The 17949-nt window shown below is 39.3% G+C and overlaps 1 protein-coding gene across 10 annotated transcripts in view; it reads left to right on the top strand.

Annotated features, from left to right (window-relative positions):
- The window catches only part of ADAM23 (ADAM metallopeptidase domain 23), a 216114-nt gene extending 199125 nt beyond the window's left edge, over nt 1-16989 (top strand). For 4 of the 10 annotated variants that reach the window (XM_072961391.1, XM_072961389.1, XM_072961393.1 and 1 more), the window contains one exon: nt 15201-15652. In XM_072961391.1, coding sequence (XP_072817492.1) covers nt 15201-15400 — 200 coding nt within the window. In that variant the 3' untranslated portion in view covers nt 15401-15652. Of the gene's footprint in view, nt 1-3448; nt 3544-7659; nt 7751-15200; nt 15653-15679 lie in introns of those variants that run through there. The other 6 variants (XM_072961392.1, XM_031678166.2, XM_072961390.1 and 3 more) reach the window with 4 other exon arrangements.
- Nucleotides 16990-17949: the final 960 nt, after the last annotated feature.

The following is a 17949-nucleotide window of genomic DNA, read 5'->3' as shown; positions in this document are numbered from 1 at the left end:
GAGTTTATTTTATATGAGTTCAGAAAAACTCCATGATTTTTTCACTGACAGCATAAACTGACTGAAATAATATTCTTTTATGAAATAACTTGGCTTTCATCCCAGTGTATCCAGAAATGAACTTAATTTTTAAAATTTTATCAAAAAGAGTAAGCAGATCTGATTGTATGTCTAAATATTGAAATATAGGGCCAGATAAAATATGTTTGTCATGCTAATATTATACTCTAAAGCATAAAGAGTATATTTAGTATTTATTTCTAGTCTTAAATTTTAGCAAAAAAAAAAAATTCTCTGCAGAAAGAACTTTGGTCCATAGAGTACAAATGATGGCTTTGATGGTCCTGCCTTTGAAGTATTAAAGGATGCAGGATTATAGCCCCTTTTGGTTCATTGGAATCATATGGATGAAATTATGCACCTTTTGTTTCAGAAACTCTCTAAAAGTAAGAAAAGAAAAAAGCCAACCTCTCAGTTTCAAAAACACGATTTTAAAGTATCTGAAACATGACTTGTCTGTGCAAGAATTCTACATACAAAGCAGGAATTCCTAAGAAAAGGAGAAAATTCATGGTTCATTTCTTGATATTATATACGTCTCAAAAATTCTATCTTTTAGCACGTATGACCCTAGATAGCAGGAACCAAGACTGCTACTACTTCTACTACTAATAATAAACCAACAAACAACAGAAATATGAAAACGTACTGCTAAGTAATGAACAGTTTCCTCAAACAAGCTGTCAGGAAAGGTAAGTATGTTAAAGAGTTAGGGAGTAAAGTTAAGTTCCTACTAAGAAGACAGTGTTCTTAGCTAGAATCTGCAAGACTTTCAGGTTTGATAGGATGAAAAGAAAGCTAAGATCCATCATCAGCGAAAGAAAAATAAGGAGTATCATCAACATAGTCCCTGAAACAACAACAAAAAAAGGCATTTAGTAGTTAATGAATGAATGAATGAGTGAATGAATGAACAAATGCAGTTACATAATAAGTAAATTAGTACAGAAGTAAAACTAGATCATAGGCCCCAAAGGCCCAAGTTTTTTTTTCAATGTGAAGGGAGATTCTTTATAGCTGTGAAGAGCAGCAGAGACCTTGGTTTTCAAATGTATCTCCTGTAAAAATCTGCCCACCTGTGAGCCGCTCAGTGAGCTCAGGTCAGTTTGAAAACAGGTTGAAATCGCTGCCTCCTGGAAGAGATAACCCTGCTAAGTGTCATGGTAAAGAACCAAATGGCTTTTACATATGTTTTCAGTATACCAGCCTTAAAAGCAATGGGAGGAGGGGGAGGGTATAGCTTAGGGGTAGAGCGTGGGCGTAGCATGCATGAGGTCCTGAGTTCTAATCCCAGAACCGCCATTAAATAAATACACAATTAAATAAACCTAATTACCTCCCCCCACCAAAGAAAACAAAACAAAAAAGTAGTGGGAGGAAGGGAGAGCAAAGAGGGTAGAGGACACCTTCAAAGAAGCTCTCTTCCTACTTCCTTTCATCTTGCTTTGGTGTTAAAAGTACTCGTCAGTTAACTGGAGATAATTGTTCTGGCTCAGGGGAGATTACAGGCTGTATCTGTTTATCTTGAACACATATTTGAAGCATCCATAGAAATCTTGTTCCTCTGGTGGTTCCTTTTTTCTTTTTTAATTGAAGTACGGTTTCTGACACCTATATGATTGATTGCCTAATTTTCTTGATTCTGCAGTGAGAAATATATCCATAGCAAATACAAAAAAGCCTTTTTAAATAGCTATTTTTATTAATCATTCATAGTTATTATAAAATTAGCACATTTCATTTAGCATTATGTTTTATAGGAGAGTGTGTGTTTCCTGTAATTTAGCACATACAGCTTATGTGAATGTTAAAGAGGGTATAGGACTCTCATGTATTTTGGCTCTGAGGACCAATGCCTAAAACTTAAGCAAAAAAAGAAATTATAACATGGTATCTCCTAGTTAATTTAGTATTCTAAAAGCAGTGACTTTCTAAGGTCTCAAGAAAAATGAGGCACTATCTGGAACACCTTTCATCTCAGTGTTGACTTCAACAGCTTGGATATCTGAGCTATCATTTATGTTGTTTCAAATTATAATATTTGTCATATTTGGAAAATATTGTTTGTCATATTTGGAAAATATTACCACCACCTTATGTGTTGGTCTTCTTTTCTTTCCCCTCAATGCTCTCCATAGACGTTCTGTTTTCTGTGGTGTCCCCCATCTTTTTTTGTTATTTAAGAACAACTCAGGGTGTGCTTAGTTAACGATAAAACTAGACTCACTCATATTATTCGCTCTGTGATAAAATGAAGTAATTGTACAGTTGTTCACCAGGATTAGAAATCTGTGGTTCTCTCTCTTCTTTGGGGGCAATACTTAGATCTACAAGCCCAACATTAAGCCTTAAAAAAATTGTGACTTTGAGTTGTCATTCTTGTTTTGTTTTCCTGTGTCCCATAGCACACAATCTGTGTGAATGTAGCCTTGTTGAAGCCAATTTCTATCTTCACTGGTAAAGTGATTGAAGCCAGTACTTCTGATTCACATAGAAATGTGAGATGAATTGCATATATGTCCACAGGTTTGCACGCACAGACACAGAGACACACTCAACCTTAAGTAACCTGCCTTCCTACTTCAACACTAAACTTCATCTTGCCTGTGCAGAGAACGCTGGAGACCTGTGCTCATTGTAGGCCCACGTTGCAATCTACAGAACTATTCACAGAAGCTGTGTTGTGCGGGGATTGAGAGTCTCTACTCCCATCCACTACTGGGTGGTCTGAAGCAATTAATACAGTTTCTGGAGACCCTAACTTTCTCTTAGTGTATAGTTTATACCCTGGACACTCTAGGCAAGAAACTAAGTGTCCCAGTACTGTGGCAGAAACCCAAGCATTGCAGGTTATTTGAAACATTACTTTTCCAGGTAGAATAACCTTCCAGGTAAAAAATGCATTTCATTTGAGAGATACTCTGTTTTAAATTTGTAAGGAATTTTCACACAATTCAAATGACAAATTCTGAATTAAAAAAAAATCTAGCTGCTTAGGCATAGTTCCCAGTTTGAGAAGTTTATAAAAAGTATACTAATGGTTTATGACTTTCATAGCCAAAATACAGATTTGCTGTTATGCAATTTAAATTACATTTTAATTTTAACTTACTCCTTGTGGGACCTATAACTCAAATTGGATTATTTACGTGTTTAAAGTCTTTATAAAAGATTATGTTTTTAAGTAGCGTTTGTGGAATTTGAAGGTAAATTCAAAATCATCCTCAAATATTTGTGTATGTAGATCTTGATTTCAGATCTTAAAGCAAGGATCTCAATATTCAACTGACTTTCAAAGCACTTCCTGGACAGATTCTGTTTTATGTTAGTGAAATCAGTGTGTAATTAATTTCCTTTGTTACCAAATCTCCGTTTTCCCTCCACACAGTGAACATGGCCACAAGCAGGCTAATAGGTGCTGTGGCAGGCACCATTCTGGCCCTGGGGGTGATTTTTGGAGGCACAGGGTGGGGAATAGAGTAAGCATCTTTCTCAGTTTCAGAATGTTTCTGTTTGGTTCCCGGTGTATGAGCTGACTCCCCATGTGTTGTCTCGTTGCTGCGTTCCCTGTGCTGGTGCCCCCTTGTGGTGTGATTTGGATGTGTCTGTGTCATGTGGTTTTCGCGTGCAGTGGAGAACCTTCTCCTGTCTGGAACAATGTGGGGCATAAACTAATCCTGGGGTGCTTCTGATGTCTTCACAATGAAGGCAACGGTCCAAAAGCTTCCATTGCTCCTCCACTTGTAAAAGTAATTTTAAGATACAGACTTTAAAAAAAAACCTATTTATTGACAAAAATGTTTTTATGTGAATGTTTTGTTAGGTTTCTTACAATGAATTTAATCCTCACCAGTCAAATAGAGTCACATATACAACTAGGTGTTATCAACAGTGGTAGCTTCTTTTAAAGAATTCAAATAATACTTAACTAATATTTTCTCCATTTATTCAGAGTAATATAGGAGGCTTCAGCTTAATTTTTTTAAAAAGAAGTTTAGGATACTGCCTTTCTTTTTTCTTATAAAATAGGTTTATTATTCAGATCAGAAGTTTACATAAATATTTGGGAAAAAGGGGGCATTAAGAATTAAAGGATATTTAGTGCAAACCTGCAGAACCTTAAGTGAACAGTTGCAGATTATCTAGTGGGTTTGTGTTAAAAATAGCCAGTGTATAAATCTATATATTGTGTGCCACTTGCTCTTTGAGCTCACACAGAAATACAGCTCTCCTGGCCTTTTTATTTAGGTGGTTCTGTCCTTGATCCACATCCTCAGAACAGCTGTCAGTTCTCCAAGGGATATTGCTTTCATGAGATTGCTAATCTGTAGACTAGATTATCCTGATTTTTTCCCCCTCTAATTACAGAGAGAGTGTTTATAAGTAGCAGAAATACTTCTACACATACTGTCTTCTCTGTTCAGTGTGGTGGTGGTAATACTTCACAGGGGCCCAGCGATGCATTCATTACTAGTATCTTAAGGAGTCACCAGAAAGCGTCTGTGCAACTTCTCCAAACCACAGCGTGTTAATAACATCACACGTGTTCCTCCTGAATCCTACTAGATACAGCACGCAGATGCTCTTCTTACAGACCGGACCTGGGAGACCCAGGCACCCAGATGGCGTTAAGAGGGGAGCAGGTCCCTAGGTCACACCTCATGTTGAAGATCACCTAACCCTTCTCTCTCCTGCACTGAAGGGCTTTGACTAGATTGGGATCTTCTAATTCACATCCTGTCTCTAAGGACCATGAAGTTAGTCAACCCAGGGGAAGCTAGAAATACTGGAAAAGATAAATTTTATGTCTTCTTACTTATTAGAAAATGAAGTATATAACAGAGGTAAAACATTTAGAGAAAACAAGAACTTTGTCTTGTAAAATTTCACCTTGGATCTGTTGACTGGATTATATTCAGAAGCCACATTCCTTTCCCAGGAGAAATTCTATATATATAGTTATGTGAAATTCCTCCTTAAAGAAAGATTTTTTTTTCTAAAAATCATCCCAGTTCCATTTTTATATTATTTATTGACCATAAGCAAGGTACTAACTGAAGGGATGAATGTTAATAAATTTCCCTTGGTGTCTTAGAGGTGGGCAAAATCCAAGGCCTTTGTTGTAAAGCATAGTCTTTGTTACCAGCATTTGCTTCATTCATTCCTTCCACTGTTGTTGGTTTGTGGCTAATTCTGGTTGTGACAGGTAAGTCTGTCTGAGTATATATATATATATGTTTTCTAAAAATAGATTTATTTATTTAGCTTGGTTTATGCACTCTTTTTGTCTATTAGTTTACTGACTTTTTTCCCTTCAAACTCTAAATTTTGCCATAATTGCTCAAAACATAAATACAGCTTTTTAAAAGTAGAATCCACATAGTACAATATAGCTGGTCTTAACACTTCGTAGTTCAGTGGAGAGCATTAATGTTCACTTAGTCACTGAGGATTCCTTTGTTGGAGTTTTTGTTGTTGCTGCTGTTGTTGTTTTGGTTTTGGATTCTTGCCTTTAGTTGGTAATTGTAAATCAGGAATCAGGTCTCATGGGTTATGTGTTGATTCTAATCCCAACCTCTGCTCTCTGAGCTAGTAAAGTGCAGATCATTTGTAAAGCACACAGAATGTGCACAGGAATACAAATTTTTTGAATGTTTCCAAATTCGATGCCTTATTAAAATGTAGGGAGGAAATACATCTCAATAGAATAATGTTCTTTTAGAGCAGGATTTAGCAGTCTTCTGGAAGGTTGGTAAACCATTTTGGCCTTGCAGGCCACAGGGTGTCTGTCACAGCCTCGTGCCTCTGCATGTAAACGAGTAAGCGTGGCTGTGTTCCAATAAAATTTCTTTGCGCCCCCCTCCTCCAAAAGGCACCGGGGTCAAGTTCAGCCTGTGGGCTATAGTTTGCTGACCCTCGATTTATAGCACAAGCTTTAGAATCAGGCAAATCTGTGTTCATATATTGCCTCCATCACTTACTAACTTCTAGAAACTTCTGTTTCTTCATCTAGTAAACAAGGATAATGAGAGTTCCTGTCTCATATGGCTTTTGTGAGGATCAGATGAGATAATATTTATCAAGGGTTTAGAACTGCACTCAGCACATGGTTAAGTGTGCTCGGTGTACAGCAGGTAACCTGCTTTTCTTTCTCTCATTATTGCTATTAATTATTATCGGTATGTCTCTAAAGGCCACTGAGGTTTGTGTTCCGTAGAAGCTCAGTGGTTCGCCTGTCGCAGCCCAGGAGCCTGTGAAGACCACAGCCCCAAGATTCCCACTGACTGGTCGTCCACCGCCCCAGTCACACCCACAGCTCTGGGTGGTCTGAGTAAAAATGTGCAATGCACACAATCTTAGTGCTGCTAGAAGTGGCATCCATTTATGTACACAGTTGAGGGCACTGATGTGAGCAGAAAAGAGAATATTTTTACACGGAAATGAATGTATCCGAAAACTCAGGATTTTAGGGGAACTGTCAAAATTGGCTGTGTTACTTCTGGAACAAGGATCGATAGTTAGGACTGATAGGGGCACTGTCCCTGCGTATTAGCATCCTGAAGGATGTGATACTTAGAATAATTCTTGTACTAAAGTTAATGTTACTTACATTTCCAAATACTTGGGGAGGAGGGTATAGCTCAGTGGTAGAGTTCGTGCCTAGCATGCAGGAGGGTCCTTGGTTCAATCCCCAGTACCTCCACTAAAAAAATAAATAAACCTAATTACCTACCCCCAACCCCCCCCAAAAGAAATGGAAGTTAAAAATACTGAACTAAGGTGTTTCCCATGTGGGTGGAGAGGATTTACTATGCGTATCAACTCTTACTCAGACAATTGCTAGAAACTGCACTTTGCATTTTCTTTCTCGCTGTCCTTACTCTTTTTTGTTTGTTTGTTTGTTTGATTTTTCCTATCTCCAAGCCTCAAATTTCTCTTAAGTAATAGCTAGAAACTTGAAAGGTAGAGTCAGTCAAACCTAAGGAATCTTTTTCCCATTTCCCCAAAATTAACCCAAATGAATTTTTTACGTCCTTTATACCTTGTCTTTGGAACCCCACGTTGCTGTGTAAACACTGTAGAAGTCTGTGCAGGGAAGAGACATCTTTGAGAGCTTCAGAGTTAGATCTTAATTAGTAAACCTTCTGACTTCAAAATTTGAACTGTCTCCAGTGGGGGATAAAAAAAAATTTAGCCTTCAGACAACTTTATGTGCTGCTTGAAAGAGCACTTTAGTGGAATATTTTTCCTTCTTTTCTTGCCCTCATTGGCCAGTCAAATTCTTACGGAGTCATGTTTTTTATTTGCTCTTCTACGTGTTTGATGCGTGATACAGGGGAAGGGGAGGAGAAGAAAGAAAGTAATTTGCTTCAAATTCTACGCATGGTGAATGGAAGGGAACTTTTGCCAGCGGTGCAGAAACTTGAGATTTACAGACGTACAAATCCAAGTGGTAGCTGTCCACATGAAGGTGGTTTAAGTGTTTAGCAATCTTTTTACTCAGATGATGTCCTTCCTGAAAGCGCTTACCTGCCTGTCCCTTGTGGTAACGAAAGTGGTTGGCTCATGTGACTTTCTTCCCATGATCCTTTGTCGCAGGTCCTAGTGCCACCAATCTCATAATAGGCTCCATCGCTGGTGCCATCCTGGTAGCAGCTATTGTCCTTGGGGGCACAGGATGGGGATTTAAGTAAGCACCGCCGCATGTCTTCTTCTCGGTGGCTCTCGCTCTTCTCTTTTCTGCTTACATAACCAAGTTTTGAGTTCCTGCTACCAGAGTTCGAGTGTTAACAGTACAACTGCTAAAAATGAGTATTTTGATTCGGAAATGGGTCTGAAAAGAAGACACATGGAAACTCAAATATCGGCTTCAGGCAAGTGGGAAAATATGACCTGTAGAAGGCATTCCCATGCACCGCTTTAAGGAGAACAAAGTAGAAGTTCTTTGACAAAAGACATTCCAGCTTTTAGGAGCGAGCATTTATTTATATGCAGATAATCGAGGAAACTAGGTCATTGGGAATAAGTGGATATAGATTCCTTGTGTCTGTTTAAAACTGGTTTATATTCCATTGACATTTTGAAATTTTCACCACCTAAGTAATCATTTGCTCCGTGTTTTTTCACATGGAATAGACAGCTTTGTGATTTGAAAAACTTTTTTTTAAATGAAAATGGATTTAAAAAAATATTTTCATTAATTCCCAAACCCACTGAATTGGTTTCTCATTAGAATTTGAAATCTGTGGCTTTGTGACACTTAATATTTTCTAATGAACTGTCAGTAGTGACATGAGTGGCAAGCCCCGGCTGTTTTCATAGGGGCCTTTCAGTTTGGATTGTACATTGATCACCAGAGTCTGTTGTTTCAATAAACATGCCAGATAATCACAAACAAGCCTTAACTGTGGTCCAAATTTTTGAACCAAATTTATCCAGTTTGGATTTTTTCATATCTTGGATTCATTGGATAATTGCTTTTTATACCTTTTCATGCTGTGATCACTTGATTATTGTGATCTGTAGATAAGACCTCCTGTGCCAAATGCTCCCAATAAGTTCAATTCCAGTTAGATCTCATGGAACAGGTTTAAGTGGGGAGTAAGACCGTTACCCAGACCGAAAACCCACTTTGCCTCCACCTAGTTTTTTAATAGAGGCAGCTTTGGGGCTGAATTATCTGGATAATTGCCTTAATTATGTATTTTATTTTGTATTTGGAATTCTGAATTCAATCTATGTAAGCTAGCTAAACTATTATTACTAGAAGCTGAATATGGAAGAAAAACAAACCAAAAGATGATTTAATAAAATTAAATTTTAAAATGTGATAAAATCAATTCAACATTTTCTGCTAATTTTGTTATGACGTTAAGATGTAATGAGTAAGCCTACGAGTTTTGAATGACTTCAGCTTGGAAAGGTGTTATCGGATGGTACTTCTTTTCCACAGGGATATTTATAAACTTGAACTTGTCTGGTGAAACAGTAATTTTGGCATCAGAGTCTTTCAAAACCACAGAGACACACGAAATGGGCAACTCACAATTAAATTTCTCATCATGGTACTATCAAGATATTGCCCAGATGATGAGTCACTTATGTAGTACCTAACAAAAGAATATATGTTGGTTTGGGCTTGACCTAATTCCAGCAAAAACTTTTCTTAGTGTCTCATTATGGTGAAAAAGTCATTGTATATTATAGTAGTTCACATGATCTGTTATCATTCCATAATGCTCCTTGGAAATTTTTCATAAGTATGCTTCAAGAAAAGTAAACTTGGCTCATGCCCAAGCTTATGCCTCCTTGGTATTAGGAAACCTCAGTTTCAAAGGCCTAGGAGTGTACTGTGTGCATCTTTGCCATCCAGCCACATGCAATGACAGATGCATTTGGAGATGAGAGCACTGTTATGTAGCAGGACCTCAAAACAGTGGCCTGGCCTAGCTCACAGCTTGACTTGCATGTTTCTTTGGGGAAAAATGAAAAAGCCTTTATCACTGTGTATATAAGTGGATTAGGCCCGTATGCTTTATTTATATCTGAGAGAGATGTCTAATCATCTGAAGAACAGGAAAAAAAGGTAGGGGAGAGATGGACACTTAGTGAGGTGAGAAACAACCTTTGTGGGAATGCCATGCAGACACGGGTGCAGCTGGGCTGTGTTGATACCCCATCCCCTGTCCCATGACCCTAATAATTCCCTTAAAGGAGAACATGGTCTAAGGCACATGATAATGTGAAGTAAATATTTTCTGCCTTAAAACAAAGAAAAAAATGAAGACAGAATAATTCTTTTTTTTCCCCAAAGTTAGACTATGAGTTTTTTTTTTAATTGAAGTATAGTCAGTTTACAATGTTGTGTTAATTTCTGGTGTACAGCATAGTGATTCAGTTATATATACAGATATGCATATATATTCCTTTTCATACTCTTTTTCATTATAGGTTATTGCAAGGTGTTGAATATAGTTTCCTGTACTATACACTAGGACCTTGCTGTTTATCTGTTTTATATATAGTAGCGTGTATCTACAAATCCCAAACTCCTAATTTATCTGCCCCCACTTTCCCCACTGGTAACCATAAGTTTGTTTAAGATAATAATTCTTGGACAGATCACTTTAGCAGCTTAAATTTGGAGAAACTGCCACTCTTCCTGGTGTTGGTTGCTCTATGAGGATCTGTACTTTAGATTTTTAGATTTTAGACCTTTCCTTTAGATTTTAGTAGTAGCTATGTGGTTTGTATTCAACTTTAAATAACTACTTCTATCTTGCAATAAAAGGCCTTGGGTGCTGAATGATAAACCTTAGGTTTTCCGGCCATTTGGACAGTTTTGGAGATTATTAGCCTAGAGATGATTTGGAAGTGTAATTATTTGCCAGTTGAACTGAAACTTTGAGTTATTTCATTGAGTTCAGTGTAGAAATAGAAGAGGTCTTTAGAGTCAGAATCTGAAAATAGTTTGTAAAAATGACTGCTCTATATCCCTTTATTGGAAATCCCTCTTGGAATTAGGTTTTTATTGCTAGAAGAGGAATTAGCAAAGTAGTCTGAAGACTCTGACGGTGCATAAACTTTCAGGTTAAAGAAAGTATACTAACCGCTCAGGGAAAGTACTGCCTTTTCCTGATGTCACATTTCTTTCCGTGTAACAGTCTGAGCAATGCAGACGTGGAAGAAGTATCACATCAAACGTAACAGGTTCAAGTATGAATGAGAAACACAGCTGTGCTCTGACTCCTGGCACCGTCTGCCATTCTTTATGGTTCTGTTTTTAAACCGTATTTACCCAGAAATAGGTGATGAAGATGTAAGCATATGTGAGTGCACATGCGGGTGTGAAAGTGTGCTCTTGTGTGTGTGTAAAGTGATCATGAAGCTTTATCACAACTGTTGTGATAAACTAATATGAATTTAGATGACTTCTTTTTAGCAGAACAGGAGTCTGAAAGCTTTGTTTAATGCAAACAAGACTTCCATAAGCAACTCCTAAAAAGAAAAAAAATGCTTTATTTGGTAGGTTATTCTCTTTAACACATTCTGACGTATTGGGTACTGTGGTAGGCTACCTTCGGAACTTCAGGTGATCTCATACTCCACAACTATGGGCACGCTACAGGGTAATGTAGTCTATGAATTCTCAAACGTTAGGGTCTTAGAATTTTTCTCTGAGAAATCCGGCGAAAACTGAACACAGACCCTTGGCACTCCAATTTGTGCATATTTTCCCCATAACTGCATCTGTTTACACTCACCCCATGCACTTTTCTCTCCTTCCCTGCACACTAAATAAAGCTATGAACTGCAGTGCAGAGGATTGCGAACTTCTATCCTGACTGACCCTTGGAGACTCATGGCCCCTGTTCAGTGTTGAATAATAATGCTCATCCATTAGGTTATTAGAGCTGTTGCTTTTCCTGGGCATTGGAAAAGATCAAGTAGATGAAGGATCATTTTAGCAGCTCTTCTCTAAAGCTTAGGAAAAGTGACAAATACATTAAAAGAGAATTTCGTATCTCCATTTAAAAATGAACAAAATTGCTGTTATTAACTTGGATATGGCTGTTTACCTGAATTCCCTAAGCTTGAAGACAGGCATGTTGATGTGAGCAATATGGTCATTTACATGCACATGAAGTCTGTCGACACTGTAGGTAATGATGGTAGAAAAGAGAGATCTTAGGTGATGGTAGAGAGAGAACTAGAAGGTAACGGTGACGTAGTTTGTTGACAATTCATATCACAGGATTTCAGGATGAGTACTGAGTTCTCTGATAATGTCTCAGTCTGTGGACCCCGTTGCCATGTCCCATTATCCCACTACCTGGTCTCTCTCCATGGGGTTTGGTAGCAGGTGTGGCCATCCTGGCCCGGCAGAGCTGCTTCTGGCATCAAACGTGCTCATTTAATAAGTGTGCAATTAAATATGTGGTTTCTCTCTATGAGAACTCACTTGGGTTACAAGTTCTTACTGAGCCTGACCTTGACTCTGGGAGATCTTCTTGGGCCTGTGTTCCTTTTCATTGGATGTGCGAAAGAGAAGATTGCTCAGGTGCTCACACTAGATGAAATTTGGAGGGCCCTCTCTGGATGATCACAAGGAAAGTTAACTGAATTGTTTGACTGTCACATTGGATGAAATTTGAAAGGACCTTAATAATTGCCAGTTACATTTTCTCAAAAAAAAAACAAACATTTTTCTTTTTTCTCTTTTTGCTTTTGATTTTTATAGAATTAGAAAATGGAATCAATTTTAGCTAGCTTTCCATGAGGAGGAGAACCAGGCTGCTGTGTATCTGAATTCCATGACCACATCCCTGTACAAAATAAGGGGCCGAATTCCCCTAGTACCTGCACTCCTGGCTCTCCTGGGTTAGGCTTTTTCTCACTCAGACCCAGCAGGTGGTGGTGATGCCGGGTTGCCAAGGAAGACCCAGTTCAGCTCCCTGACTCAACCCCCTGGGGAAATGAACTCAGTCGAAGGTAGCCAAGGAGAGGGGGTTGGGCAAGAGGTTCTTGGTGGGCAGGCCATGACTCATCATGGAAAGATAAGAGGGTGATAGTGGTGGACAGACATACAGATCTGAAGGCTTTACAGTTCCAAGATGGTTACTGTTCCCTGAAGAGCTTCGTTTTAATTTTGTATAGATGTATACATAGTATAATATACATTGTAGACAGAAGGGCAGGTTTTTCAGAAGGAGTAAAAATTGATGAAAACTGGGTATTGACCATAAGCAGGGCTTATGGATTACACTGATATTTTATAATGATCAGAAATACCTTGCAGGTTATGATGAGAAAGTTGCCTTCAGACTCTAGTGAGCAGAGGTAATCAGAGGAAGCAGTTGTGGGAGGGAAATAGCAAACCCCTATCCATGATAGCTGTGCTTTCACGTAAAGTAGAACAAAGAGACTTGCATGTAGAAAATTCAGGGCAGGCAGTCCTCAACATACAGTGGCCCACAGTGGTTTTACGGTGTGTCCATGAGGAGCCCTCCAAGTCAGCCTGCTGCAGGAGTGTCCCTCTCTGTTCCTCATGGGGCTCCACCTTCCCCCTGTTGGGCCATGAGTGGAGGGAATGTGGTCCTGGAACTCCTCATTGGTATTGAGTCCATTTTCCCATGTACAGGAGGCGGGGTTGGCCTCCTGGTCTGAGCTGGGAGCCCAGTCACACTGTAGAACACTGTTTCCATAAAAATGCCATCTAAGCTTCAGAACTGACTTTCAAAAGGAGCACTAGCTTTTGGACACTAGAGATGGCCTGTGTGCCAGGCTGAAGTGGGATTTTAGCTCTCCATTTAAAAATGAGCCAAATTGCCGTGATGACCTTGAACGTAGTGATTTATCTGACATTCCCTGAATGTGAATAAAGGAATTTAGATGTGGGCAGTATAGTCATTTATATGCACAGCACTTGCAGACTTCCACATCCATTTTTGCTTTTGTCTTTTTTTAAATTCACATCCATTTTAATTGGGGAGATAGTTTATTAGTTTAATGTTTCTTGTGAGTTCCAGCAATATGTATCTAAATAAGTTGAGGCTCCTGGTCCCTTGGGGCTATTTCACAAGGTCAGGTAGTCCCAGTTTTTTCCCACCTGACTCGCAGGAGTGCGTGCGGTTCCTTCCACATGTCCCTTCCAGGGCAGTGAGTGTGGGCAGAGGTGCAGGACCTGTGCTGTGAAGCACAGTAGCTCAGTGACATACATTACAGGAGACTTCCCTTTTGTTCTCACCTCTCTTTCCTGGGCAGCGTCAGCAATGCAGGCTTTTAAGAATACTGACTCAAATAGACTGTCCAGGGGCGGGGGGGGGGGGTTGGGGGAGTGGAGAATGGTGAAAAGAGAAAAAGTAGGGCTGTTGCAAATAGTATTTGCATTACCTGTCGGGCCAAGGATCCACACGCTTTAGCCATTAATGAAGACGTCATGAAAATTTTAAAAAAGAAAAGGGAGATTTTCTTTAAAGATTTTTATATCTGCTATTTCAAAAGAGAAGCATCAAAGTGGTCATCTTGGAAAAAAAATAAGGACTTGGCAGGATGTCTTAATACATCTTTTGAGCTTTGGTATTGTTTTTATTTTGAATTACCGATGGGGGAGGAGGAATCTACTGTAATCCTTTTGGTACTTAGGGCTTCCAGGATAGCCCCCGGCCCTGAGTGAGTGGGCAGGGGAATGAGGGATCTCAGCAGGGAGTCCTCGGTCTCCGGTCTTGCATGATGCCGCGGTGGCAGCAGCGTTGCACCCGCCCAGCGCACAGACTGAATGCATGAGCCCCCTTGCTTGATGCCCCACATGAAGCCAGACCATGGGGAGGTTGCAACCAACTTTTGTTGTTGCCTTGTAGTGTCTTGCTGGTTCTTTCTTTTCTCTTTTTAAACAAAGGAACTTCTTTTTAGGAGACTGGACACTGTGAGCAAAGCATTTTAACTTGCTTATTTCAACTGAGCTAAGCTGCTGCATTTGCTTAACTAACCCGAGCCTGTGTCCATTCTCCTTTGAGTGTGCTGTCTGACTGTGCACTCTGGTTTTCAACTTTCTAGGTAAGAAAAACGCTTGTTCCAGAGTTAGGTAAGAGCTCACACCCCCAAGGCAGCAAGATACTGAATAAAGCAAAGGGTTTTTTTTTTTGTTTTGTTTTTGTTTTGTTTTGTTTTTTTCTGCCACGTTGGTGAAGGCTGATCCACTGATACAGAGCTCTCGAGTTCTGGAAGGAAGCAGCTACAAGACCTTCAGAATTTTTCTTAGTTCTCCTAAGAGCCCCCTAATTGGAAAGGCCTCACTGTAATAATTTACATCTGGTGAAAATTAGCCTTGTCACTTGCTTCTGAGATAGACAAATTGGGCTGCTGAGGCTTTCTGTGATTTACAGTGAACAACTTGAAGCTTCTCTTGAGCTTCACAAGGCTATACACTGGCCGGGAGGTTGTAAAGCCATCCAAAAGGTTGAGCTCTTCTACGTTTTATTTAGAGTTATTTTGGAAAATCTGCCTCAGGGCGAGTTGATTACTTTGCTCTGGAACCAGCGTGGTTGTCATTATCATTACCCTTCTCTCGTCATGATCTGATTAATATTGTGGATTTTCCCCCCTTCTGCTTGCATCTTCCCTTTGACGCACTCTGGAAGAAATGTCAAGAAGAGGAGGTTCGACCCTACTCAGCAAGGCCCCATCTGAATCAGCGGCACCGGAGGAACAGCGTCTTGCACTGCTGGATTCTGGGTATGACATCCTTGCTGCATCGTTGCCGGAACTCTTAAGTCTGTCAACAAAAACATTGGGTGGTAATAACTACAGAACTGAAGTTGGGGTGACAGGGATGGGGTGAAAGAAAACTGTCCTTTCTGGAAATAATTTCAAAGAACCTTTCCCACCACCTGTCAATAAAAGGGGGGGGGGGAAGACACTTATAAAAAGAACTATTTCAGAATCTTTTTTTTTCTAACTAAAGGAAGAAGGAACAACACACACACAATTAAGTGCAATAAAAGAACCATTAAAAGATAGCAAATGATTTTTTTTCTTTCCTCAGCCTGTTGGCACTTAGTATCTTCAAAATGATTTGGCATGATTTTTTTTTTCTTTTCCTACCAATGACACACTCCAGTGGCATGAAGATCTAATTTTCGAAAGGGTAAAATCTGCATGGCACATATACAACAAGCAGCTAGCAAGCCAATCCACAGCCAAACCTGCCGCTGAATCCCTACGGTGAAGATGACAGATGAACCCACGGAAGCTGCCTGGCCCCCCGCCCCCTAGTCTAGACCAGGCCACGAGGAACTCCACGCGCCTCTGCTCTTGTTGATTCACTTTCCCGTTGTCTTTTCTCCTGGACCAAGCATCCTCTGGAAATGGGAGCTGGAATTTGAACAATGATGCTATTGTATAGTTCTTTTATAAATGTAAATATGGAAATAAGAGATTTTGACACATCATTTTCACTTGTCCGTACTGAAATAGTTCTCTTGTAAAGGTTCTCTGTAAATTTTTAGTTTAGTGTTTGCTCCCCATCTTTTTGGTTTCTTTCCTCTATTTCTTTCTGTCTCTGTCTCTGTCCTCTCTTGTTAACATGTTGTATAGTGATCCTTGGGTTTGCTTAAAGAAAAGACAGATGTAGCCACAGATGCTGGGAGTTTGGGCACAAAACCGATGCAGTGAAAAAATGAAATGCTTGAATGAAATGAAACGCTGGAAACCAAAAATAAATGAAAAGGTGGGGGACACAAAGAACAAAATACCCATATGAAAAACAAAAAAAATGTAAATGCAAATATATGTACCCACAAGTCTCTAAATTTTTTTTTGATGTCGTTATAGATGTATGTATATAATGTAAGAAAGTAGACACCCTCTCAAATTATCACAAAAGTGCCAAGCTCATGATTTTAGTTTTTGGTTTTGACAGTTTTCTTCCCCTGCCTTGAATGTGAAAGGAGGATAAACTTAAAGCCTTAAATCAAAAAATAATTTTTAAATGTTGAAAGCTTGGGGAAAAGATAAGCTTTCTGTTTTATTCATATCTATTATTGTCAATATTTCATTCATGCCTTCCACTTCCTGCCTCAAGATACATATGGTAGATCCCCACGGTAAAAGCTGGCAATGGGGACAAAACAGTCATTACCTTCTTGTGAGCATTGTTCAAATAGGCTGTAATACTCTGTGTTGTGTTTCCAACAAACCGAAGTGTGTGGCTGGTCTGTGGAATGTTGCATTGGATTACAATGGGATTCTACCGTGTACAAATTCACCTCCTTCTTTCTCCTCCAGGCAGATTTGCAGGTGTAATCTGAGTTCCCAGGTCTCTCTGAATTTACTTCCCTTTCACTGACATTTATGGTCAAGATAGCTTCCATTCATTCAAGGGTCAAGTATATCTGCATTAATAAAGAAATCTGGTCCCGGGTTTGTTTTGAATGAAAAAAACTTGAACATGATCCCTTCAGTGAGCATCCATCCAGAGACGAGTTTTACTGAAAGCCCCCAAGCCCACGTTCTCTAACGTCCTGTCTTTAGAAGCAGGACATCCAATCGTACCACTCACTTCTTCATGGCAACCCAATTAGCTGCCAGATTGCGCATTAAGTTCTTTTTCAGTGAGAGTCATTAACATCAGTCTCATCACTTTTGCTTTGACTTTGCAAAGGATTATGTCCTAAAAATGTACTGTTTAAACAGATTTTTTCTCCTAATTTATAATTGTGGAAGTATCGCAGTCATAGAGCAGAAACCTTAATTTCTTTATGCTACAATAGAACCTGTAACATCTTAATCCTGTTATTGCTTTCTGAGTCCTAGGTGCTACGCAGGTGTGCAATTTTTTTCTAGAACTAGCTGTATGTTTATATTGTAATAAGAGGGCTATCTACAAGGTTTATCAGCCTTACTTGGCTTCATAAAACACAGGTTTTATGTGTTACATAAAACACATCTACCTAGCGGCAATGGCTCTTAGAGGAAACTTGGCGGAAACTCAGATTACTCCACACCTCTTCCTGCCCCTACATCATCTTTGCCTCTCTGTTGCCGGGTCCTGTTCACTCGTGGACACGTAGCTGCGGCTGAGTCCGCCATATACATTTCACTGCTGTTCCAGAGGCACCTCGGTGACTTAATAGATACAAAACCATGGCAGTACAAACAAGTTAAATCTCTATTGTTAACTTTTGAGCATTTCACAGACAACATTGTAAATGTGCGATGTTATGTTTTAAATCAGACCACAGTGGTCCCCAAATATTATGTACATATGACAAATGTCCATGTAACTTTTTGTTACACTGGCAATTTCATAGGTAACCAAACCTATGCTCCAATGTTAAATTATTGTGTGTATATGTAAAATGCACAAGCTTTAAGCTCTGTGTGTATGAA

This window comes from Vicugna pacos, chromosome 5 (genome assembly GCF_048564905.1).
Source record: "Vicugna pacos chromosome 5, VicPac4, whole genome shotgun sequence".
Taxonomy (NCBI): Eukaryota; Metazoa; Chordata; class Mammalia; order Artiodactyla; family Camelidae; genus Vicugna; species Vicugna pacos.
Note: the sequence above shows the minus strand (reverse complement) of the source record. Positions and strands in the feature narration are given on the sequence as shown.